Here is a 25,277-nt window from a genome sequence, read left to right on the forward strand (position 1 = left end):
GCAGCAATTTTCTTGACCAGATTTTGGATTTTGTTCTCTTGAAAGCAGCAGGAGGCAGTTACTGGGTTTTTTGCGGAGCAGTCTTGCATCATTTTAGAAGAGCTAAGAATTTAGAGTTTATAATGTAAATTCAGCAACTTTGGCAGTGAAGGAGGTTGTAGATATTTTGTGTAAGGAAAAGACTTCATAGTTGAAGGCAGAAGTCAGAAATTGGGGGTGAGGGGGGTGCTAAATAGCATGTAAGGGAATTAAAAAACCCCCGAACAAACATGTTTCCTCCTATTTGTATGCAAAGGTATGCATACCTTCCTCCCACTCCCCCCATCAGAGGAAAGAAAATGGTAAAACCATGTAAAATCAGTATGCTTTTTAAGATTGCTTTTGTCTGTTTCTCAAAACTTCAAGTCAAATCATCAAGGAATGTTTATTAGGCATACTACCTAGCTGTTGCAAGAATAAGGATTTTACATTGCTTTTTTCTGTGGCTGTCCATAACATTAAAAGAGCTATACTCTGAGTAGAGGAACTAAGAACTCATGTTATAGTCTCTCTAGAGGCTTTTTATAACAGAGTCTATTAAGATGGTGATGGTTAGGCATTAATTTTCTCTCATTGCACATATGGAAATTCTGGTGCAGAAGAGAGTAACTTGTACATCAAGCCACTGACAAAGGTTGTGTAGAACTGAGCTATTTCAATAAGTGGTATGTTTCTCAGTGAGTTGCACCGCACCTGGCTTCCATATTTTAAGTTTTGTGAGCCATATATTATGTAAAGGAAGATATGAGAAATTTGTATACAGTCACTTAGAGGATCGTGTAAAAAGGCTTAAAAAAAGAAAGTGTACATGTGGAAAATAAATGTTACAGCCATGGTACTGTCTTTTAAAAGCCCTGGCCTTGTGGGTTAGAGAAAGGTTTACTTTTTAGAGTAACTTTGAAATATGGTAAAGTTTAGTATTACATATTGGTTCTTAACACCTAAGCTTCTGATATCAGAAGCTAGTGATTGAACAATTTTTGTTAGAATGTAACACATTTTGCCACTTTGTGTACTAAAAAGCAGCCTTTTCAGATTGCTAGACTCTTCAGGTCAAAGGATTTTTGAGGTCCTCTAGGAAGGAAGTGTTAGCACCTTTTTACTTGAAGAGATGCAAGGTTCTGATGGCATTGGGAGCTGAACAAGGTCACGTAGAAAGACTTGGGTAAACCTCAGAATTGAGCCCAGTTTTAGGATCTCTGCTGTAGAACTGTCCTTTCAAAAATTGTTCTTTCTGTACAGTGAAACTTTGTTTAAAAAGTAAAGGGAGATATTCAGCAACACTTTTATTTTAAAAGTGTTTCATTTCAAGAGGGTGTTAGATATGAAGAATGAATGTGAAGACTAAAGAAAAACTTACTAGATGCCCTTTTAAAGCTAATAAAAAATGCTGAAGAATAGAAGTTAAATACATGTTTCTTACTTCTTCAGTGCTTGGATTTGGCATTTGCAGTTATCTATGTCTGATTATAAATTAACAAATGGGAGGAACTAGAGGCATCAGTGCTATGGAGTTGCATGTTTCAGTAGTGTATTATCTTATGTATTCTAAATTTATTGTGATTTGAATATCACGTATATTAATCTTTTTGTCAAAAATATGAATTCGTCAATGGAAATTTAGTGGAAGTGATTTGTCACCACCTAACCTGAAAGAGCAATACAGCAAATGCCAAATGGAGAATGTTTGGACTTTTAATAATTGATTCTTACTAAATATTGTTAAATAAAGTTTGGGGTTTTTAAAAATAGCTTCTACTGAGGTAAGGGGCTCTTTATTATGCTTAAGAACTGCTATTAGAATTTAGTATTTAAAAGCATTGAAAATGCAATTAAAATACTTCTTTCTTCTGATCAGTTCAAGAGAGTAATCTATTTTCTAATATCACTCAGACATCATTTCAATTATGTCTTGTCTGCTTGCATATTAACTCCGATTTCAAAAGTTCACTGTAGATACATAATTACAAATATTGTTAATAGAACTTTCAAAATTTTATTTTGCATCAATTTGAAAATGTAAGAGAAGATGTAAACTTAAGTGTTTCTTTCTTTACTAGAGCACTTTCTTTCAAAGAGTGGAGGGGACTGCACTTTTATTCATCAGTTCATAGAATGTCAGAGTGAGTACAAGAGTGTTCATCGCATTTGCTTTAAAAACAACAGAAAACTCAGAAAAGGTGGATAAAAAACCAGAATTTGTCACTACTATTTAGTATTTCTTTAGTAGCAGAAATTTTCTAAGCATAGAATTGTGGCATTGTGATGTTAAGCAGATGCCTGTAGGAGTAGTAAGAGGATATCTTTGCTCTTACAAAACGATGATCACATTGTCTCTTCTTAGCAGTTAATCCATTATTGTCCTCTGACCAATAAAAGGGTGGTAATGTTGCCACCTGATGTTTAAAACTGAGTGTAATTTTTCACCTGTTACAAATTAAAAAGTTGAAAGCCTAACACTGTCAATTTAAGCAAATATCACAGGCAGCAGTAGGACAGAGATAAGGTAATGATGCCTTTTCTTTTCACATATCTGTAATTTAACTGATAATTAAAGGCCTTACACATTCTTCAAATTGCTACAAAGAACAAAAAGGAAAACAAGACCTTAATTTTTATGTGGAAATCTAAGAGATTATTTTAAGAAAAGTGGAACATAAATATGAAATGCCAATCTTTAGAAAGATATGAAAATGAGAAACATTCCAGATTTGTTTTTTCAAAGCATATCGCTTTTGAAAATGAGTAATGAAACAGTGCAGTCTGCACATCTGTAATTAAAGAAAAACTTAAGATGTTAATACTTTTTGTCCGCTGAGAGAAAAATATCATTAGGGTGAAGACAGAAAAGTGCCATTAAACTTCAAAGAAAACTCCTTTGTAGCATAAAGATTTATTTTTTGACTTAAGAGTTTACCGGAATTATGTACCTGAAGTTCAGCAGACACAAGTATTTATAAGCAGAAATAAGACGGTATCTTTTTTTGACATTATGCCCATTGGACTTTTCCCTTTTAAATTTCAATGAGGACGTGTAACAGACTCGTTTGACTTTACTCCTTGTGATGTGGATTGCCGTGCTATAAACTGAAGAACAGGATACTGCTAATGTTTGCCTAAGAAAGCTTAAACTTTATTTATCTGAGAAATGTTTATTTTTAAAAGTGAATGACTGATAGCTGTCTTCTGTCAGCCTGAAGTTTAAAGTAATTTTAAATTTTGCAAAGGTCTTGTATGAATCCTCTTTACTCAGTACAGAAAAATGAACTGAAGTTAAATGTTTGAGTAAAAATATTTTTTGTCTAGTGTGAAAATGAAGAGCACACTGAGTGATGTTCAAATACAAATTGATGCCTGTTTTCATTGTTTGGATGCTAGCTTAACCTATTTTAGCAGCAAAACTTGTATTAGTATCACCTCTGCAAACTAAATGTGATCAGTCTTGTTATTACTGAAAAGCAAAAGTAACCATAAGAATCTGGTAAAAGATTTTAACATGCAACTGAAGTAGTAATAAAAGATTAAAATAAAGATCAATTTACTTATGCCGTCCCTTTCTTGAGAGATTGAAAACTGGAGTAAAAACACTGTAAGGCCTTCATTGCCTCATTTTTAAAAGAATGAATATGAGTTCAAAAGGTTCAGTGTTCTGCTTTTTTTGTGACAGTATAATTTTTTACTACCTAATCAAGAACAAAAAAGATTTCAAGTCAGCAGCTCATGTATTTATTCCTGGACTGAAAGTTTGCCTTTCCCAAATTCAAGTATGTTTAGTCAGACCCCACAAAATCATGAGGTTAAAAAACTGCAAACTGCAGGATCTATTATTTTCATTTTGTACGTAAGTGCTACCCTTCAGTCCTACTCCTGCTCTTTGCTCTCTGCAGCAGTGAGGATTGGGAACTAGTGGGCAGAAAAACTATAGTTCCAGAGATTGCCAGGAACTGGAGTTTTAAGACATGCAGCAAATACTTAAGTATAAACAATATCATAAAAAATGGCAATATTGAGAAAGAATATATAGTTCATCGTATGATAGTATGCTTTTTTTTGCCCAGAGGTTTAGGTATTGGGGGAGGAGCAGGTTTATTATTTAAAAAATAATAATATGATAAGAATGCCAGAAATAGGAGTCACTCATTGAAATTGTGTTATGTAGGGTTTGCTGTTTTGTAATAGAAGCAGAGGAATTAAAACTATAGGATCTGCAAACCATAAGAGACATCTGAAAAGAAAGGAGAATTGATACAACCATACAGTCTGTCTGGAAGAGAAAGTTTTGACTTGTGCTGGTACAGCAGGCAAAGTGCCCATCTCCATAGCTCTGTGGAAGAAACACTTAAGTTGGGAAAGCACAAGCAGAGAAATAAGAAAAACAACTTGAATCAAGGAAGTATCAAGGAGTATGTAAGATAGCACCAGAAGGAAAGTTAGGTGATTAAAAGATCTAGTATTCTATACAAACAGTTGCTACAAAGGTATAAGCAATTGAAAGTGCTTGTCAGTTAAGAGCAATCAAGACCTCTCATGGTACTAAAGCTAGAATATTTTTGATGAGGGAGAAACAACAGAGCACTAAAATCTTAGTTGCAATGCAGCTTGAATGCTTAACTTGGGTGGCATTGTTTGTAAAATCCAGCTTCTGTAGGTTTCTGAAGATATTTTTTTTTTTTATTCATTTTTATTTTTTAAGCAGAACATGGCTCACGGTATCATCCAGTAACCTGTCCTGATCTACAACATCTAGAACGTTATGAAATCTTGCTGTGAATGATCTGGGAAGTCTGTTACTTTCTGATCATTACATCCAGTTCACTTGTTGCTCATTTCATAACTTCTTTTTTTAGTAACCACTGGTGAAAACCAGTGACATGGACAGCAAAAGTCATGGTGCTTCTTTTTGATTAGTACACGATATGAGTTGTTACCAAAAATGGTGGTGACATATAGACAAAAGAGATTTGGTGTCCAGATAGCTTCCTATCTTTTGCTCCAATCTAACTCTTTATTTGCATCTTTATTTTTTTCCTCCTTTTGTGATTTTTCAATTTATGATTTTAAATGCAAGGCAATTTTTTGCGTTTTTTACTAAGTTTTTGAATTTTTTTGTAATTTATCTGTCTAAAATGGAGTAGTTTTTAGATGGATTGAATGACTATTTTCAACTTTTCCATGAATGTATGATCTGCAGGTGGCAAGTAAAGTTTAAGCTGCTTAGTATCACTTTTTTCAGATGGTTTGAAATGTGTGTGTTGAGGGCCAGGTTTCCTTTCATTCGTCTTCAAACCTGGCCACTGTCAAAGACTAATTTGGTACGAAACATAAATGTATTGGGGGCATGTTACTTAAGTAATCATTGTAATGTTAACAGATTTTAACTCTTACATTACACATAGTGATAGGCAACCTAAATCTAAAAGGGAGTTCTTAAATTGAGAAGATAGGAAATGCTTAAAAATCTAGAGGAAAGCTACCTTTGAACTGCATTCATCGACAAAAAGAAACACAGACTATCTTAAAGATGAACTGAAAACTTAACTTCAAAGCAGATTATTTCAGTAAAAATTATTATTTATTATATTTATCAGTAACTCTTTGCTTTCTATTAAGTACTGACTGGACAGCATGAAAGAATAATTATTTGTGCCAGAAATTAAAGCTAGGATCCTCACCCTAATTTATATTTTGATAGCCAAAAATGCACAACTTGATTCAGGGAAAATGTGGATTGATTTAAAAAAAAAAAAAAATCACGTTTATGAAGTCTTCTGAAATAGTACTATGAAAAGATGAAGAGATCTGAAAAAGGGAGTTTTAAAGATACAGATACATCTGCTTTTACTTTCTGATTGTTGTCTGGATTCTGCCATTTTTAGTGACTAGGGTGGTAGCAGTGCAGAGTAAGATTCTGTGTAGTTCAGTGACATCAACATCCAGTTTCTGTTTATTATGTAAATATACACAGGCATGCTGAAATAAAATTTTTGTTGGCTTTGAAGTATACTAATGCTAGCATTCTTAAAACACAGAGAATGCTTACTCATTTTGTAAGTTAGGAGAGATGTCAGCCACCAAGTGAAAAACACTGGGTATACCAGCTTTGGGTCACACCAGGCAAGGGAACTTGTGTGCTACTGCTGAAGTTCTTTGCTGAAGAAATAACATCAAGAACAAAACTTTGGTACAAATGTTGACATTCATAATGGACATTAGAAAACAGTAAGCCACCATGGAAAAAGAAAAAAAAAATATGTCTGCAGATTTTTTTATTCATAGGAATTGAGACTTGTTAAAAGTGTAAAGAGCTGCTGCAAAGGTTTCTGTTTGGAAAAACATCTGGGTCAAGAAGACTAGTTTCTTTGTTTTGTGCTATCATTATTCTGGTTTTAACAGTTACTGAATTGTGAAAACTCCAAGATCTATCAATTCATAATGCTATATTTTCTTCTGTAAACAGATTATAGCAGCCTATTTTAAGCCAACAGTCTAGCACAGATGAGGTGTTATCTCTTTAGATCAAACGCTTGATAGCTACTTTGAGTGTATGGTTTTTGCATTCAGCTAATTTTTTCAGATATATAGTCGACAGAACTCCTCAGCTGCTTTCTTGCTGCTTTCCTCCCTAAACCCCTTCCAGCCTCAGCTGTGTCCTGGAATAATCGCATAGGAAGACTTTTGTTTAGATTTTTTTTTAAAAATCGAAGAGGGCTCATTATGTCACTCAGTAACTCTTCACTTGCGGCTGCAGTAACTTGATTCCCTCTGCAGTGCCTTCCTCAGTCTAGGTGCAGTGACTCTCCAGCTCTGATGAACTTGAGACTGTTCTGAACTTGGATGATGAGTGATCTCCTACAGTTGCTTGAGACCTGAAGCTAATCCTGAAAATGCAGTGTGCCATTCAATGTATTTCTGAATCAGTATTTGTAAAATGTTATTGGAATGCAGGACAATATTTGTAGATAACAGTAGATGGAGGGAATATCTCTTTTAGACTCGGTTGTCTGACAGTGGGGGAAGGAAGGGGACAGGACAAGGTTTATGGCCATGCAAACCCTTCTTGAGGCCTCAGGGTTTTTTTGTCTGAAAGCTTGTTTGCTGTCTAGAGTTGAAAAAGATATCTCCCCGCAAACCTTGTCCTGCCTCTGTCCTTAGATTGTCATGGTTACAGCAACATGCCATCAGAGGAGTACAGACTTCTTAATCTTCAGAGCTACTTGAAGCTGGAAGTGCTGGCTAAAGCTGACTATTTTATTTTTTTTTTTTTAATTAAAAATTTGGAAAGGATTTATTGTCATCCAGCTTCCTTAATCTGAACTCTCCTATATGTGCTATTCATCTGGTCTTCTCTGCGTCTCAGTTACCTGTTAATAGCACATGGGGTAATAGCAAACTCAGTTCCCTGCCTGATTGTCTGGGATCTGGCAGGGAGAGTGCAGAGTGGAGAGAGAGAGAGAGACAGCTTCAAGCCTGGTGTTTCAGTGGGTGTTAATAGCTTTCAGCATTGTCTAAATTACAAGGTCTACTGCGTAAAAATCGATGATGTGATCTGTAAGATACGTGACCCTTTAATTTTGCCGTGTTGGCATCACTAGCCAGTTCTTAAGGAATTTGAAATAATGAAATCGCCTCTGAAAAAGAAATTAATTAAACTACTGGTTCAGTAGTTCTTTTAGTGTCTTTGATTAATCCAGACCTGTTCTTCCCTTGGTCTTACTGTTTGCCTTGATGTCCTAGCTGGAGTTAGGATGAAGTTAGCAATCTAGTCTCATATTCCATGTTTTAGGTTTTTATGCATTTGACATACATGAATAGTCTTCGCTGTCAGTGCTCTATGTAAACTCAATTTTTAGTGAACTTGAATGTGATACATGCACAATTTTTTGGAATTTTGTGCAGCTTTCTGAAAGTTTTGAGCTAAGAAAGGCTATTTCTGTGTACCTGTCATAAGCACTGTTAAAGCAGTTGTAATGTGGAGGTGGCTTCTCAATTGCTGTTTTACTGTGACGTATTTCTAGATATCTGCTGTATCGGGTGGATATCTATTTCAGGCAACCAGCTCTTAGAATTCCTTTTTCGATAACTATAACTTGAGAAATGTATTAATTATTTATTACTCTCAGTTATATTTTTTACAGTTCATAAAAATTAATTTTCCTAACTTCTCATTAGTGACCTGAAGCATTAATAATGTAAGCTAATAAATTGCAGGAGAAATAATTATGCACTTTATCACAAAGTTCTAGTGGGCTTGTGTGCTCTGTTTCATTATTCCATGCCAGAATAAAGTTTTTGTTCAAGCCTGAGTAGGAAGTAATATTATCAGCTTTTAATTTGGTCATGGAATGTAGTCTACGTAGATGCGTGCAGGGAAAGCTTGCTTAATTTGAGCTTGGAAAGTAACACTTATTTTGTTTGGCAGACAAGATCATAGATGAAGGACATCTAACCAAAGTGGAAGAAACAAAGCTTTTGAAAGGTTAGACTTCTGGTTTATTTAACTGTTTTTGAAGCATGCTTTGTATGTCACTTCAGTGCATGTTCTGTCTTAAACTAGCAGTTTGAGTTTTGTTGAATGCTTACTTAAGAAAAAAAATCAATAAAGGGGAGGTATATTGTTTACTGAACTCTGCTCCAAATGCTATTGTAGGGTAAAAAGATTTAAAGGAAATGATTTTTGAAGATTGAGTGCATGAAATGCTAGTCTCGATTTTGACCGAGTTCTTACCTGAATGTGCATTTAAAAAAAAAATTGAAATCAGTTTTTGTAAACTGATTTAAATCTTTAATGCCTGCATAAATTTCAAACAGGTTTTTAGTTTTATTATAGGAGGTCTCGTTTTAAGTTTTAAATAAAAGTGTATTTTAATTTGACTTTTTTCTAACTTACACCCTCATAACTTTAAAATAACTATTAACCTCCTAAATGTGCCTTTTTCAAGTAATATATATTTGTGCATCTCTAACTCTTTTCTGTATAAAACAAGTAAAATGCAAGGAGCTAGTTAGAAAAGATCTATTTTGTCAAGGAACAGTCATCCTTATCTTGCAGTGCCAAAATCGGGAATGCTGCAAAGTGTGTAGATCAGTATTTCCTATGCGTCTAATAATGTAAGATTGTTTGGACTTGAAGGCTGACTCCACTTTTGTAGCTTTTTATTAACGTCTAGACATACTAACTCATTTCTTAACCCTCTGTCCTTCTGCAAAGTATTACTGTATTGAATAAATGTTAGCTTGTTAAATGCTCTGATATTTCAGAGACTTTTCAATTTATCTTCATGTATGAAATTGCACCTTTAATTTGTTTCTGTGTATGAGTAAGCTATAGACAGCACGCCATATTTGGCAAAAGAATGCATACAATAACTGTAATGTAGCACTTGCATGCCAGTTATCTTGCCAAGCGGTGAGCTATTTTTAGTGCTTGTTAATATAATCTAACTCATCAAGTAAGTATGATGTCAACACATTTTAATATAGTTCATCATTTTGGCTATATTTATTCAGCTCAGTTTTATTATGGGAAATGAGGACCACTGCTGTGACATTAATATAGTACAGGAAAGAGGTTTGTGCTTATGACTCTGGTTCCAGAATAAGAAACAGGTTTCTAAATCATTCTTCTTTTTGACTTCTGCTGTTTTGGGTGTAGACACTGTTGCATCTTTCCTCTGGTGCCTGATCTTGTTCCTTGTTTCAGGGGAGGAGGATAGGAGGGAGGAAGAAGCTGGTGTACCAGAGGGTGGGTGGGAGGGGAGTACGAGAGGGAGGTGGGGGAGAGAGAATTCATTTAGCAGTTGGAACTTGCACTGTTCCTCCCATTTCGCACAGAGTAAGAAGGTTGTGTTTCCATGTATGACCAGATATGGTAAAGTTAGTTGGATACAGATACTGCTCAGTTTAGCACTTCTGGATTGGCCACTAACATAAACAACATGGGTGAGGCTTTAAGGATATGCTTTTCTTAATACTTTAAAAGGAATGTATTACTTGGTTTAGTAATTATTATAGTTTTAATGGCAATCTTGTGAGCTTGATTCTGTGTGATAGATGTAAAATGCTTTGTATCAGAACATCTTTAGATATTAGTTAAAAAACTTACTCCTAAAAATAGAGAAGTACCCTTTTTGTTTTAGCAAAGAACCACCCCTAAACGTCAAGTTTTTAACTACTCCAGTCATTGTGAGCTTTGAAGTCTACGGAAGTCATGAGAGATAGGTTTGGAATAACTGCCAGGTCCGACCCCCTAATGTGCTTTAAGCGTATGGGTGCTTTCCCCTTCTTCCTCTGCAGTGATTTCAGTTACATTAGGATAGGAAGAGTCTGGCTCTTGATCAGCTGCTTTGTTTGTACTTGCCACCTTCTGTTTGATATACAAGTGGATGTTATTCTGGCACAGAGAAATAGAAAACTTTGTATGTTAGATGAAGAAAACTTTCCTATTAACCTGTCTGCGTGTTGTCATCTTGCTATTTTCCCCGCGTGGGTGCATAGGTTGTCTTCAGTTTCCACTTAACGTATTTCATTTTGGGGGTGTTTAGTTTTGTTGTTCTCCTGTTATTTGAAAAAAACAATACACACAAGCTTTCTCATTACTCCCTTTATTTTTTACATATTTTCATATGCTAACCCTGTTGGTATAACATGATTTATTTATTGCTGTGCATCTTTCTTCTCATGTCCTTGTAGTTTTTTGTTGCATCTGCAGTATCTATGTGTGAAGAAATTATTTGTGTTCACCATGCTTTTCTGCATGTGTGGCAGAAGTAAAGTCTGTATACTGGGAATGTTGTAATGATGCCTTTTTATATATATCTCTCTACCTGGAACTTGACACTCAGAGGAAACCTCTGTTAATCTGTGGGTGGACAGCGATGCTGTCAAACCAAGGCTCTGCATAGTCAACCAAGAAAGACTTCATTACGTATAACTGCACTTGCATGTTGGTAACATGGTTCCTCACTGACAGACTTACTGGGTTTGCCTACACCAGAGATGGTGCGCCTTTCTTTTATGGACCCATCAGAACTAAACTGAATGGTTATTTATGAGCTAAATGGAATGGTTATTAAAAAAAAAATAATTACAGCCTCGTAAAGTATTTAGACTCTGAGTCAGGTATAATTCTGTGTGGAGAAAAGGATGAACTAGTATAATTAAGTCTCCTCACCTTTTGACAGTGTCTGCTCTCCATTAAAAATCTAGAACTGATGGAAAAAACAAAACAAAACCACAAAACCAAGACAAACCCAACTGTGGCTTCACTAAACTGCATGTAATAATGTGGTGAATTGTGTATGAACAGATATTTCATGTATTTTTTTTGTGGAAGGGATATAGTCTGCGTTCTCTTAATACAATTTCAACTGAAAGTTCTTTCTAGAAATTAGTGTATTGATTTATATTGCTGTGATTCTTTACTGGTTCATGCTACACTTCTTTTTAACATCACAATATATATAAGACTTCTTGATGTTATTTTATTTGTCCAAAATACTGAAGCACAGTTTTATTCTTAACAACAGTTTCTTTCGGACTTGTTACAGTATCCGCATTGTTCTAGTTTTCTTTTCTTATTTGTTCCCTGATTGAATCAGCTTTTCCCCAGAGTTCCAGCTGGCAAGAATACAGCTTTAACAAAAGTTCAAGCTGTGCATGAAGCAGTTGTATCCCCTATTAGATGCTAGACTAGATTAATTACTTTAGTGATGCTGAATCCATTTTAGCCTGAATTAACAAAGAAATAAGCCACAATCAGATTTTTTAGTGTTTCTGCAACTAAGTTGTTTTCTGTTGACGTTTAGCAGTAGTTAAATAAATAGATGTATAGAAGAAATTATGATTAAGAGACTGAACAAAGCATTTACTGATTGTAGTTGATTTTCCTTGTCTCTTACAGAGAATCCAGCAAGAGTCAAAGAATCTGATTTGTCAGACACTCTTAGTCCAAGCAAGGAAAAAAGCAGTGACGACACTACAGGTAAGTGTTTAACTGAGGTTTCTGTAACATCTAGTTAGTTTGAATTACATCATTTAATCGCAAGCATTTTCTAAAAGACTGGAGAAGGTATGTATTATGTGGAGCCAGAGGCAAGCTTAGAGCAGCACTGTCTGTTTTGTGACTTCATAATTAAGTATTGTAAAGTGAGAAGAATGTAAAAACTTCTCTTCGCTTAAAGAACGCGTATATGAAAACCGTCTACAGTCTACCTGCTCTTTGAAAGGTGTGGGTGGTTTTTTTTTTTTAGATGCCCAAATGGATGACCAAGATCTAAATGAACCTATTGCTAAAGTAGCTCTTCTAAAAGGTAAACAAGTTTATTTTTGTAACTTTAGATGCGTATTCTGTATATATATCTTTTTTCTACCTGTTTTTTATTAAATGTGCATTGAAGTATAGTGCTGAAATTCAAATGTTTTAATCATGGTAGTACAGAAGAGTTGCATTTAAATCAGTAATGATTCCTTTGGGTGATGTGATATAAAAGCACACTTGTGAGTGTTAGTATAGAAAAAAATTGTGCATAAAGCTAGTTGCTGCACTTACCAACACTGTTCTAGGAATTTACATGCTGTAACTTCCAAGCAGATTTGAGAATTAGTTTGAGCATACGCTTAAGTTAGGGCTAATAGCTATGGGGAGGAGGGATTCTTTCATTACTGTCATGTTTTAACCATTGCCAAATTTTACTTGTAAAGTTTCCATTGCTGTCAGAAATGTTTCTGTTAGTTTGCACCTGATAGCTTAAAAAGAAAATCTAAAATCTTTTTTTGGTTAACATAATCAAGATTTGAATTTTCTGTTGTAACTGTATTTAGAGTGATTGCTGAGCCTTAGCTTTGAGCTTCATAGCTATAAAATTAAATTTTTTTACTGCTCTTTGCACTGAAGGCATGTACTTAAAGCTTGATTAGCAAGCTAATATTTACATATTCATGAGCTGAAAAAATTTGTGAAATATTGTCACATTAGCATAGTGAAAATTAATGTAATGCTTTTTGTACAGTTACACTTTTGGTAAGACCTGTAAAATGATGCTTACATTGGGATCGCAAGTAAAAAGAATGTTACAGTTCTTCATGGGTCAGAAAGACAGGAAACCACAATGAAATTTAGAAGACCTGTAAAAGCTTTTTTCTGTAATTGTTTACACTTCTCTGATTTTATGACAGAAGGACTTCCAAAAATTGCGTGTATTATATGTGTTTCCAAACAGAAATAGTAAAATAGAGTTTGATATTTTCCAGTGGATATCAGTTCAGCAAAGTGGTTTAAAAAGGAATGTTTGAGATACTGAGCATGTTCCGTTTGGGTTTTACTCTTATGTCTGCAATTAATAACAAGTACATTCAGTGACTTCCTATGTTAGAAGGTAGAATCTGGTAATATTGTTTGTAGTGACTATGATAGTCTTATTTTTGGTAATAAATTTGGGGTTGGCAGCAAGTTTTATTTGAAAAAAAATTTTGGTTTAAAAGCATGATTTTTTTAAGTATCACAACTTTTAAATCCAGAATTGGATACACATTAAGGAGTTTCCTTCCTGTGAGCTTTGTCACATGCACAGAATTCACAGCCGGAACAACCCTTTGTATGTAAACAGTACAATGGAGAAACTGAATTCAGCTCATGTCAAAATTATTTTAACTCTAATTCTTATAGTTTTAAGATAGCCAACTGAAGACTACTCCTAATTGGCTGGATTTCTTAGTTATCTTCTGCAGATATGTTAAAAGTAGTCCATGGACCCCCTCAGGCTGAAAAGCACTGATTCCTGAATTCTCCTTATATGCAAGTGAAGTCTTCCTAAGTTCTGTCAGAAAAGTTCATTTAATGTCCCAAGACCAAGATAAGGCTGCTGTGAGCATGCTACTTCCTGGATTAGAACAGTCTACTATCACAGCAAGGGTCAGGAGTAGTTATACTTTCTCTGTCCAGGGTATATTAAACTGGCAAGGAAGGTTAATTGAACTCTTAATGGACTAAAATCAAGTTTTCTGTAGTAATGTGGAAGCAGTCTTTTGCTAATGTGGATGTTCTTATTGCGTCATCTGTCTTTTTACACAGATGAAGATTTAAACCATAACTGTTACTGAACTTTTAAGTGAGTAACTAGAAGAATACCTGTTTGCATAGACTGCTTTGCTAATGAATTTCATATTGCAATTAACTAAAATAATTGGAATAACTCTTTTTCTCTTGAGGCTATTTATGGGCATTCCTATTTTGCTGTCATGAAACCATTAAAAAAAAATAATCTATACAATGAATCATTGGCCCTTGTAATTTTTATGAACTGCCTATAAACCCACAGTTTTGAGGTTTTGTCAGAAAGCTACTTCACATGCCTGACTTTGCCCTAAAAAGGATCTTATTTGCCACGGCAAGATTTTCAAGTGGGTTTGTTATGCAGTCATATAATTAAGGAAGAGTGAGAACATTCCTGATCTGGCAGCTGTTTGGAATGCGGAAACAGCTGCTGGAAAAGGCAGTGTTCCTTTTTGTTTTACTGTTGGAATTTACAGAACAAATTAATGGAACAAGAAAATGATGAGACTTTTAATTGCTGCAGTTTCCTCCAAGTGGGTTTTCCATTGGTAAATTTTGAGTGCATTCAGGATTTGTTTCAACTTTCTACAAGTCAGAATCTAGCAAAGAAGGGAAGGGGAAAAGATTAGTAGAACTGCTTTTTTTTTTTTCTTTTCCATGAGGTAAATGATTTTGTTAGCCATTAATAGCAGTTCCCTGGATGCTTCTATTTAGACAGGCTGTTTGTGACTTTATTATTTCAAAGTTAAAACAGGTAAATGTTAAACAGATGGAAAGGAGCAGTAAATGTCATTGGAAGGTTAGTAGTCTTGTTCTTATCAACTTGCTTATATTTTCATAGTAACTACAAGACTGATCCAATACTTAATGAAAAGTATTTTCAGTTGAGAGTTTGCTGAATACTGGTAGTTTACATAAGAAATTTTGAAAATCAGCAATGATCTGTTGATTCAGAAAGTTTGGGAACCGTTGTTCTATGTTGCAATAGCCAGATACTTTATTTTAAATATATGATACAGTTTACTTTATGCAAATCTTATGAAGCTGAAGAAAACTAAGAGTTTTAATTGTTTATGTGACTTCACTTGAGTACTCTGAAAATAGTCATCTGAATAACCTGAGAAATCCTGCAAAATTCTGCAAAAAATCTGAAAATGAACTACTGTAAGACTTGGAGAAATACCAGCCTGTGTATAAAGTTGCTTCCACAGTCCAGACACATACAGACATGGGATCAATTAAGACTACATCCTATATGTGGTTCTATATCATCTCTGTTATCAAAACAAAAATATAAAGGCAAACATACAAGTAGAGCTCTGTTAATATCTTCAGGTTTGTAAATATTTATTGAAATTTTATTTTATAGATCCTAAAATTGCAAAATATTCCTTCAGACACCACCATCTTCTTTAATGATTTTGAAATGGTCGTTTTTCCCTAAAACTGACCCATGAGTTAGACTCCTTTTCTTGAGCCAGACTGAAGGAGAGGAAATTTTCGTGTGCTTTGGGAATGATTTGTACAGATCATGCTAATCTCTTTAACAATTTTAAATCTAGCAGTAGAGTTGATGTTAAGGGAAACCTCATTATGTGTGGAGGGGAAAAAAAGTGGTGTTAATTAAGAATGTTTCTTGTAACATGGCGAACAATCTGAGCACAGATTAAAATTTTTCATGAGCTAGAATAAGTGAATGAGGGTTTTCAAACTGTTGTTATTTGACTTTTTTTGGCACCTTGTTCTAATTAATGATAGAATTCCTTGGACTTCTCTGAGAACAGTTAGTCCAATGCTGAATACTTCTGGAAATTGGTCAAATACTTTTTTTTACTTGCAGTCTTTTACATTGGTTCTTAAACCAGGTTTTTGTGATATGAATTTGCTTCTTCAGGGAACTAATTCTAAACCTGATGATATTTAGTAGTTTTATTATTTATAAATAAAGCAGTCCTACTTATTAAGGAATTCTTTTCAACACTAGAGTTAGCACAAAAACTATATTTGCTTTGAACTAAAAGCCATTAAAAAAAATTTCAGTTTGAGTAAGACTGAAAAGCTATCATTTTCACATACTTATATTTCTTAGCTTCTGATTTAGAAGTGTGTCAGGCATGTGGAAATTCCGCTATTGCATTTGAGTAGGAAGGAGTTTTTACCTTGATTGTGCCTTTGCTAAACTGATTATTTTGTCCAATGAGTCGAGTTCCTCATCTCCTTTGAAGCAGTATTATCTTTTATGATGTGTGCTTTCGTTGATTGGAAAAATACTGTCCACCAGAAAGTTCATTTAGGATGTCTGTCATTGGATTTGGGACACTGCTTCTTTATCAGGCAGGATTTGAGCATAATTTGTCAACTTCCTCATCCATTTCTTCTGAACAGTCTCATTAAGGAGAGTTGAAAGCCTAATTGACCCAAGTCTTTATCCATGAGAAGCTAAGAACAAAACATTCTCAGTAAAGAGAAACGTGGATTTGGAACTCTAATAAACTAAAAAAGAAAGTATTTGGATGAAATATGTAGTCCTATTTGTTCTTTCTGCTCTCATAATTTTGTTCTGAAATTGTGTGCCTTCAGCTCTACTTGATCCCACCAGTTCATTACTGTGAGAACAGGAGAAGCATAGCCTATTTTCTTTGAGGGATACAGTATGAATACTTCAGCATGATTTGATAAACAGTTTTTTAAATTAAGAAAATAGAAAAAATGTTTATAGTTACTTTATTGGTGACATACACAGTGAAATATGAATATCAAAAGTATAATGATGAACTAAACTATAGCTTGTATTTATTTTTTTCTTCTTAGTGAAAGATCCAGACAACCAAAGTAATTTATCTTTTGGGGTTTTTATTCTAAGCAGTGTGTCTTTTATCTTAAATCTATATGGTCTATAGTGGTAGATGTTTATTAACCAGTTAGCAGTGTAACACATTGACCTTTTTGTTCTCCCTCTCCCATGATGCACAGCTGGATTTTTTTCACTGATTTCCCTCCTTTACCTTTCTTACCTAACAGGCTTTATATAAAGTTTTAGCCCTCTACCTATATAGTTTATTAGTGCTGTTTGTGCCATTTGAAAGATCTATTTCTGCACAGACACTCCTTCAGGAAAATTTAGCGAATGAGAGTTTCCTGGAGCCAGTTCCTGGCATTGCAGATGTGTGCAGGCTAGAGCGTTGTCTTCCTCTTTGTTACTACATCTAGTTTCATGTGTGTGCCCATTAGAGGACACTCTTATTAGTTACAAATACTTATTTTTTTTCTCAAAATTCCCTCAAAACTTCATCTTTGAAAGTATTTAATTTGTCTGTGACTGCAAGTTGTCCTATGTAAGCCCAAGAGGTATTTAATATGCATTTTAAGCTAATACAAAACTTGTGATGAAGAACAAATGTTTTTATTTAGAGTTTAAGTAACATGCATAGATATCTGATCATGTTAAAGATATACCTAATATTTTAAGACATATTGAAAAAACTTTTAAGGGCAAAATCTAGCTTTATATTCTTTAGGCCACTGGGTGAAATAAGGAGCGTGGACTTTAATTTTCTTAATTTTGTTTTAAAAAAATTCCCTAAATTTTTCCTTTCCTTGCAGTGATGGTTCGGGGAGGGAGAGGGGGAAGCCAAGCCTTGTGTGGTAGCAAGCCGACTGGCAATAGCAAACCACTTAATAGCAACTCTTTGCATAATCTCTTGCAGCTGACGGGCATCAGCCAGGGTCGGTGCAGGGCTGGGCCCGTACCTGTGCTGGCCTGTGGCCTGCCAGGGCTGGTACTGGCTGTTAGGAGCAGGGCTGTGGGAGGGTGGGCTTGGGAGGTCGGGCTTGGGAGGTCAGGGGCGCAGCGTTGTTGCTGATAGGTGTGTGCTAGGAGAGAGGGTTAGAGTAGCTTCCTTTTAAAAACAGACAAGTTGAAAACTCCGTCAAGGATTGTCTTATGCTTCTTGTTCCTTATTTTTGTCAATCCAGGAATCCTTGCCAATCTGTAGTGTTTTTAAAAACTCTGTAATTCTTGTTTGCTGTTTTTTGTTTTATACTGCATGTTATATATAATGAATGTTTTAAAGTTTGCATATGTTTTCCTCCTTTTAAAAGTATATTAATATTTTTGCTAATATTTACCTAATCTAATTTTGAGTTTACTTTAATGTCAGATGGTTTGAGTAAAAAGTCACCAGTCATCACATTGGCAGTGCAAATTAAATTGTTGTACAAATTTATGATTTAAAGAAAATGTTTTTTTATCAGATGAATTGCAGGGTGCACAATCAGAGACTGAGGCTAAGCAAGAAATTCAGCAACTGCACAAGGAGCTGATTGAAGCCCAAGAGCTAGCTAGGACAAGTAATCAAAAATGCTTTGAACTTCAAGGTGAGACCCAGATCAACTTGGTTGTGTAGGGTGTCCATTAAAATTGTATTTATCAGGTAGTCTTAAAAGGGGGTCCAGTTTTGCTGACTGTCTGTTAGATCAATTTGTTTCATAGCATTCACATGTCCTGCACAGAATGTCAGAAACTTGCTTTTTTTCCCCGAAACTCTATATACAGTCCAACTGAGCTCTGACTTTTTGGTTCAAGACAAACCAACATATTTTCATAGTATTGTATACATACTTGAACTCCATATATTTCATCCTTATAAAATAAATTAGTCTTCCGATACTGATTAATTTGTATTTCAGTCAGATAATGCACATAATTTAATGTATTCAGTAGTAGTTCTTTGTTTAGCTCACCCTACCAGATAGGTAGCTGTATCATTATCCTCAGCAAAACTATGGGTTGTTTTTGACAGGAAATTAGTAGAGTCCAGTTTAATGGCATATTGTTGAGTGTTCTTTATGGGGTATATTTACAGCTTTTTTTTTCTTCTCCTCCCACACCAGTTTGCATTTAGCACACATGGAGGTTTTGGATCAGGCAACAGATTATATTAATTTCAAATTAATTGTAATACTACCACAATAATGGAATGATGTCTTAATATTAACTTTTTAATAAACTACTTACACAGTTATTAGCTTTGATAACTTACTGATTGTTTTAATCTTTTCAGTTGAGGGGAAATTGTGACTAAAACTAATTACACAGCTGAAATACTTCTTACTAACAAAAACTTTTGGGCACATTTTCACTTTCATTTATAGCGCTATTGGAAGAAGAGAGAAAAGCGTATCGAGTGCAAGTTGAAGAATCTAACAAGCAAATAAGTGTTCTGCAAGGTAGGAATTAATTTTTTTCACTCCACCCTTTAGGGAAAATGTATGGCTTTGGCTGTTTCCATGGTATCATAAGCACTTAGAAAGGAAAATGTTAATTGAGTGTATGTTTTAAATCTGATTTCTTTCACCATATCTTTGAATGTTATTGTGAAATGTTTCCTGTCAATTCCTAATGTTCTAATCATAACTTAGAAAATGCAAAAAGATGTAATGTAACAGATACCTCTTCTCCTTCTTCTCTCTTCAGTCTTTCTCAGCTTTGAATGATCCAGGGATTCTTACTGTGACTATTTTGTCTTCAGAGCACTCAGAAGGTTTAGTCTTTTTTTGTGCTACTCGGTCTCTTCACTTCATTGGTAGGATCCTCTTACAGAAATTTTTAATCCAGATCTACATCCAACCTGAGAGCATGCAGTAAAATTTCTGCTACAGAAACACTGTCTAAGCTCTTTGGAAGAAAAAAAACAGTATGACCAATCATGCTCTTTTCAGTCCAAAATAATTATAGCAGAATGGAATCCCATGACTTGCATAACTTCTGTGTCGTGTATTCTGTATCACGTTAACTTGTCAGCCTGTGCATGTGACTGAGCTCATTGGTCAAGAGGCTGTCCAGCCGTAAAATCAATAAGGGTTATATTGTGACTTCCTTAGAGCAAGCATTAGTTTGAACATCTACTCAGCTGTTGATTGTTTTGAAACTTGTAGGAGCTTCATACCTTGGGATCTTTGTCAGTGTATCATTTGGTTTGGACCCAAACAATGGTTGGAAGGCAGATGAGCAGACAGGCAGATGGACTGACAGTCCTCACTTGCTTAGGAAATCAAAATAGCTTTAGCACATTACTTTATGGGCAGTAGTTTGTTGTGGAATGTGGTACTTGTCATATACCAGTTACACTTAGAGAAGCTTATATAATAGCTCTGTTATATATGAATGTCAGCAAAGAATATTTGTGTTTTCTGCCATTGCTCCTGTAAGAAAGAGGAGGTTATATAATACTCATCTTCGGAACAAGAGGAGCAATTTAATTTTGAGTCTTACGCTGCTAATAATGAAAATTGTCCAAGCAAAAAATGCTGTAGCAAAACTTAGAAATTAGAATTTGATAGTCATTTCTATGCAGAAAAAAAGATTTATTTTTTTTTCCTCTCAAAAAAAGAGACTCAAAGTAGAAGCTTGACAGAGCCAAACTTAACTGCAAGATGTCTCTTGTCAGTTCAGTACTTTTTTGTTTCCTGAACCCTTCTCAAGTGAGGTCTTGCTAATGTTTCCGCCTCTTCTCTCTCCATTGTAGTTCACATTGTTCTGATGTTCGTTGTATGCTTGCTGCTTCCCAGACTTTTAGGGTGTAACAGACTCACAACTTGAGAAAAGTTGTTAGGATTCTCTCTTGGCAGCTGCTGTGGACTGTAGTGGAGAAAAAAAATCCTGCCAGCTTCATGCACTAACATTTCTTGAAGTATTTTCATGAATCAATGTTTAAGGCCAGCCAGCGCTACATGGCTTTATATGTTTGTCATAGAGAAGAGAAAATGCCACAAGAACAACTGGAATCTTGTCTCTACATGTGAAGTTCTTTACGTGAACAGATGAGTAAAGCAAGGAAATTCAAGTAACTTGTCATTACTTATTTAAAAAAAAAAAAGTGAAGCGTTTAGTTTAGATGAGGTAATGGCTTACATAAGAGATGTAATGGACCCTTTCTTCCTAATTGCCCTTTCAAATTACATCCAGTGCTTCAGAAATCATTCCAGTATTCTTGGTAGTAATTTTCCTGTGTAAGTTATTTCTTCAGCTCCACCAAACTTTAGAAACGCTTGTATGCGTTTGGATTTTCAGTCATAGCATGCTTGTTTTTGTGCCTGAACATTTAAAGGGCAAGTTGTTCATCAACAATGCAGACAGAAGGAAAAAACCCAAATTTCTTTGAAATACTGCCATTATCGAGAAGCAGGAATTTAGCTTGGCTTGATAAAGAAAATAACATTAGGAAGATATGGTTTGAAAAAATCGTGCCTTTGCTCATTAATGGGCACCTGCTGTGTTAGCAAGTTGTAGTTCTTGGTGTTTTAGAAATGTGGTTTCCAACATACTGGTTTGGTAGGTTCAAGGCTTCTAATGTAAGGATACATGGAAAGGCAAGTGTTAATATGTAATGTGTTGTATTACTGTCAAGTTGTTCTCATCTACTACTTTGTTTGCTATTTTATTAGTATAAGCCTGTAGAAACTATTTCGAAACAAATGAGGTGGTGGTATGCCTCACGTTGTTCACATATATTTAAAAATCCATCACACTGTAAATGTCTTTGTTATGTAACAGATGGACGGTTTCATCTACTACAGAATTGCTGTGAAATCTAACTTACTGTTGTCTGTAATCTCTCTTATATATTACAATATATAATAACTATCATATTTTTTTCCCCCTACTGTTTTTTTCCTCCAGAGTGTGGAATTGGGTAATTCATAGGTTCTTTAGTTTGTCTAATAAGCTAAATTTTTTGCTGGATCCTATTTAGAGGAGGGGAAAAGAAGTTGCATTTTTCTTCTTCACTGTACATCAACTAACAGCGAAGTTTCTAGATAGTACCTGTATATGAATTCTACCTATATTACTGTATATGTAGCTACTGAAAAACATCAAATAAGTTGTCATGAAAGCGCAAGTCTCTCAAGTAGTTTTTCTGCTATATCAGTTTACAGCAAGACTCGCTCACATTCTCTGTGTCATCTTCTGTAATGTATTTATTTTTGTTCTCTCAATCCAAGTAATCTGTGAAAGTTACTCAGCCTTGGTTATCTTCCCCATATTTTCCACTGTGCTCTCTTTGCCCTTTGCTTTTGAAGCATGTAACTTTAAATGTGTCATTCTGACCCTCTACAGTATCTTATATTAGATTTTCAAGTGATGTTAAGAAATTTGCACTTTTCTCAGAGCAATTGTTCATTAATTTAATGATTGCTTTTTCCCATGTTAAAAATCAATGAAATACATGTGAACTCTGATATGTGTTCTTTAAATAAGCAAAACAAAACCACTGGGCAGATTAAACCCTTCCATCAGCCAGGGTTTTAACTGTAACTTTGTTATTCTTTCTTTCATACTTCCCTTTCCTCTGTACTGTACTTTTTGGTTTTTTCAACTGTGTGCACTGGATTCTATTTGCATGCATGTTTATAAAAAATAGCTGTGCTCAGAGAAGAGATGTGTTTAGTAATGAAACAGTTTTGAATGGGAATAGTTTATAAGGTTTACTTCATGCAGAAATGTAAAATAGCCTAGCGTATTTGTGACTGCTGCACGTTTACAGTAAGCTGTAAATGCTAAAGGACTACTTATAATCCAGTATGTTCAATGCAGCTATCCCTTTCAATTCAAAATTCATCTTGTGCTTTGAAAAATGCTTTTTGCAAAGAAGTAAAGTAATTTTTATTTCCTTTTCTAGATGTTGAGACTGGAGTAGAAATTAGATGCTTCAAATATTTATAGACATCACAAGTTAACTGCTGAACAGGCAAATGTTTCCAATGTAGCTTTGCAATTGTTTGGCTTGTCACAGAACCTTTATTGCTTTTCCCCTTGTCCCTGAACCCCCCAGTGTCCTTGTTCTATAATCCTTGTTTTGCTTAAAATGAAGTTGTATGTAAATCTTAGTTTCAGAGAGTTGCCTTTTTTTTTTTAGTTTTATAGTTTTGTCCAACTATAAGTCTTGTTTCTTTTGACTCTCTGCAGTACATGACCTCCACATACATGTGTCTCTAAGGGTACAGCATTTGACAAGATTAATATCTTTTTCAATTGCATTAGGATTGTTTAGTTCTATTAAACATCAACAAGTTGAGAAAGAGAGTTATGTTTTTTAGATTTTCTGTAAATAAGGTTTTAAAAAATATTAACATTAACATATGCTTTCCAGCTCAGTTGCGAAGGTTACAGGAAGATATTGAGAATCTTCGTGAGGAAAAGGAGAACGAAATTTCAAGCACTCGAAATGAACTAGTCAGTGCTCAAAATGAGATATTGTCACTTCAACAAGTGGCAGAAAAGGTAGCATCAGAACGAGATACAGATATTTCTGCATTGCAAGATGAGCTGCAAACAGTGCAAGCGGAACTTGATCGGTGGCGGAAAGATGCCTCAGATTATGAAAAAGAAATTGTCAGTCTGCAAGCCAGCTTTCAGCTCAAATGCCAGCAGTGTGAGGATCAGCAGAAGGAAGAGGTTACTCGCTTAAAAGGTACTTGTTTAAAAGGATGTCGCAGACCAGTGCTAGCAGTAGCATCCTTCTCAATCTGATGAATGTCAGTTATTCAAATCACTATTTGTCTGTTTCTCTGTAGTCACTTACTGTGTCAATGTGTATACACAGGCGTGTATTTATATATGTGTATCAAGGCTTGTAGTGTTGCAAAAGCTGTTCTGTATACTTCATTAAATAGTAATTGTCAATTATGCCTAAATTAGCTTAGGTACCCTTTGATATCAAGAGTAGACAAAGTATAATTCCACTTATAAAAGATGGAAAACTTGTACTGTTTGAGGGACTGATACTGCCGCAGATTTCGCAAAAAGACTTGTGTAACTTCTGTGTAAATGCATAGCTTCTGACCTTTTAATGTTTCTAGCAAAGCCTCTCTCGAGACAAATAACTGTATTATGTGGCTTAATAGAACTGTTGATACCATCTGATTTTTAACATAAAAATGTTAAAACAAATTGAAATTAAAGCTTTATTTTGGATGCATAATGGAGAGAGATACAAATATGTTGTGCTGAGCCAGCATAGGGCTGCTTCTAGGCTCATTTGTTTGTGTTTCACTTTGCCTGTAATGCACCCACATCTCATGAGGACTGGTTGAGAGCAACTGCTCCAGGCCTATAGGTTCAAGTCTTGGAGAATCTGCTGACAGAGTTCAGAAGCTCATGCTGAAACTTTGTACGTGCCACAGAGAAACTGCCATATGTAAAATATGCTTTAAGTGCTGAATTTGTTAATCTTTGTGAAGTTGTCAGAGAAGCCTTTTTCCAGTTCAGACTCCAGTCTCTGTCATTGTATTACTAAGACATGTGTAACACTGATTTTTATCTGTTTTACCAGGGACTGATTTATTTCAAAGGTCTCATTTTCACTCTCTGATTACTACTTTGAATAGTATGTTCCTTGTCACAGAGGCAAAGTATCTAGTGATTCAAGTTGTTTGCTGTTTTCAAGTCTGGGCAATTATTTTCTTCGAATACACTTTTCTGTCACTGTTTCTAAAATACTAGAGTAGACCCATAAACAGACTGTTTTCTACTTCTTTGTACCTTAGAAAGAGCTTGCATAAAAAAAAAGCACTAGCTTGTTTAATGGCTCACAAACCTTCTAACAGTAGAAGATATTGTAATGTTTTATAGGTGCTTGTGAGAGAATTCCTGTGACATGATTATAATCAAGTATATTTGAGATTTACAACTGATATCAGCTTTTCCTGCATTTATTAGCTGGTGATACTTGAAGCAGTCATGAAATAATATTACTCAATTCAATTACATTTTATTCATTGCAGGTGAACTTGAAAAGTTGAAGGCAGAATGGAGTGCTCTGGAAGCTGAATGTGTTACACTAAGGAAGGAAAATACGTTGCTTACATCTGAACTTCAGCGACAAGAGAAGGAGCTTTCTAGGTAAGGGCACAATGGATTTGTCTAGGAAGGTATCATAGTAGCTGAAGAGGTTTGGTTTGTTGTTGTTGTTTCTTCCCAAAAGTGATATTAAATGTCTGATGGTGTTTCAATAAATGTTTTGAAATTTTATTTATATCATAATATGGGGCTGAACACACTTTCATAAGCTTTAGTGGCTTTATATGTTAGAGAGTGTTTTGAGTGCCTTGAACTTAACGATAGTGATGATGAAGTTGAGTGCCTTTGAATAAAGATTAGGGGGAAGGCCAATAAGGCAGATATCGT

At 34.9% G+C, this 25,277-nt stretch overlaps 1 protein-coding gene across 1 annotated transcript in view; it reads left to right on the forward strand.

Moving 5' to 3' along the window:
* The window catches only part of LOC104155185 (sarcolemmal membrane-associated protein), a gene marked incomplete at both ends in the record, with an annotated part of 37,225 nt that extends 12,233 nt beyond the window's left edge, over nucleotides 1-24,992 (forward strand). Inside the window, 8 exons of the mRNA XM_009708755.1 lie at nucleotides 2,100-2,162; nucleotides 8,459-8,515; nucleotides 11,939-12,019; nucleotides 12,288-12,347; nucleotides 18,344-18,466; nucleotides 19,244-19,318; nucleotides 23,242-23,562; nucleotides 24,875-24,992. Of these exons, the coding sequence (XP_009707057.1) occupies nucleotides 2,100-2,162; nucleotides 8,459-8,515; nucleotides 11,939-12,019; nucleotides 12,288-12,347; nucleotides 18,344-18,466; nucleotides 19,244-19,318; nucleotides 23,242-23,562; nucleotides 24,875-24,992 (898 nt within the window). The remainder of the gene's footprint in view (nucleotides 1-2,099; nucleotides 2,163-8,458; nucleotides 8,516-11,938; nucleotides 12,020-12,287; nucleotides 12,348-18,343; nucleotides 18,467-19,243; nucleotides 19,319-23,241; nucleotides 23,563-24,874) is intronic.
* Between the last annotated feature and the right edge of the window lie 285 nt (nucleotides 24,993-25,277).

The sequence above is a fragment of the Cariama cristata genome, unplaced genomic scaffold (genome assembly GCF_000690535.1).
Source record: "Cariama cristata isolate BGI_N322 unplaced genomic scaffold, ASM69053v1 Scaffold43130, whole genome shotgun sequence".
NCBI lineage: Eukaryota > Metazoa > Chordata > Aves > Cariamiformes > Cariamidae > Cariama > Cariama cristata.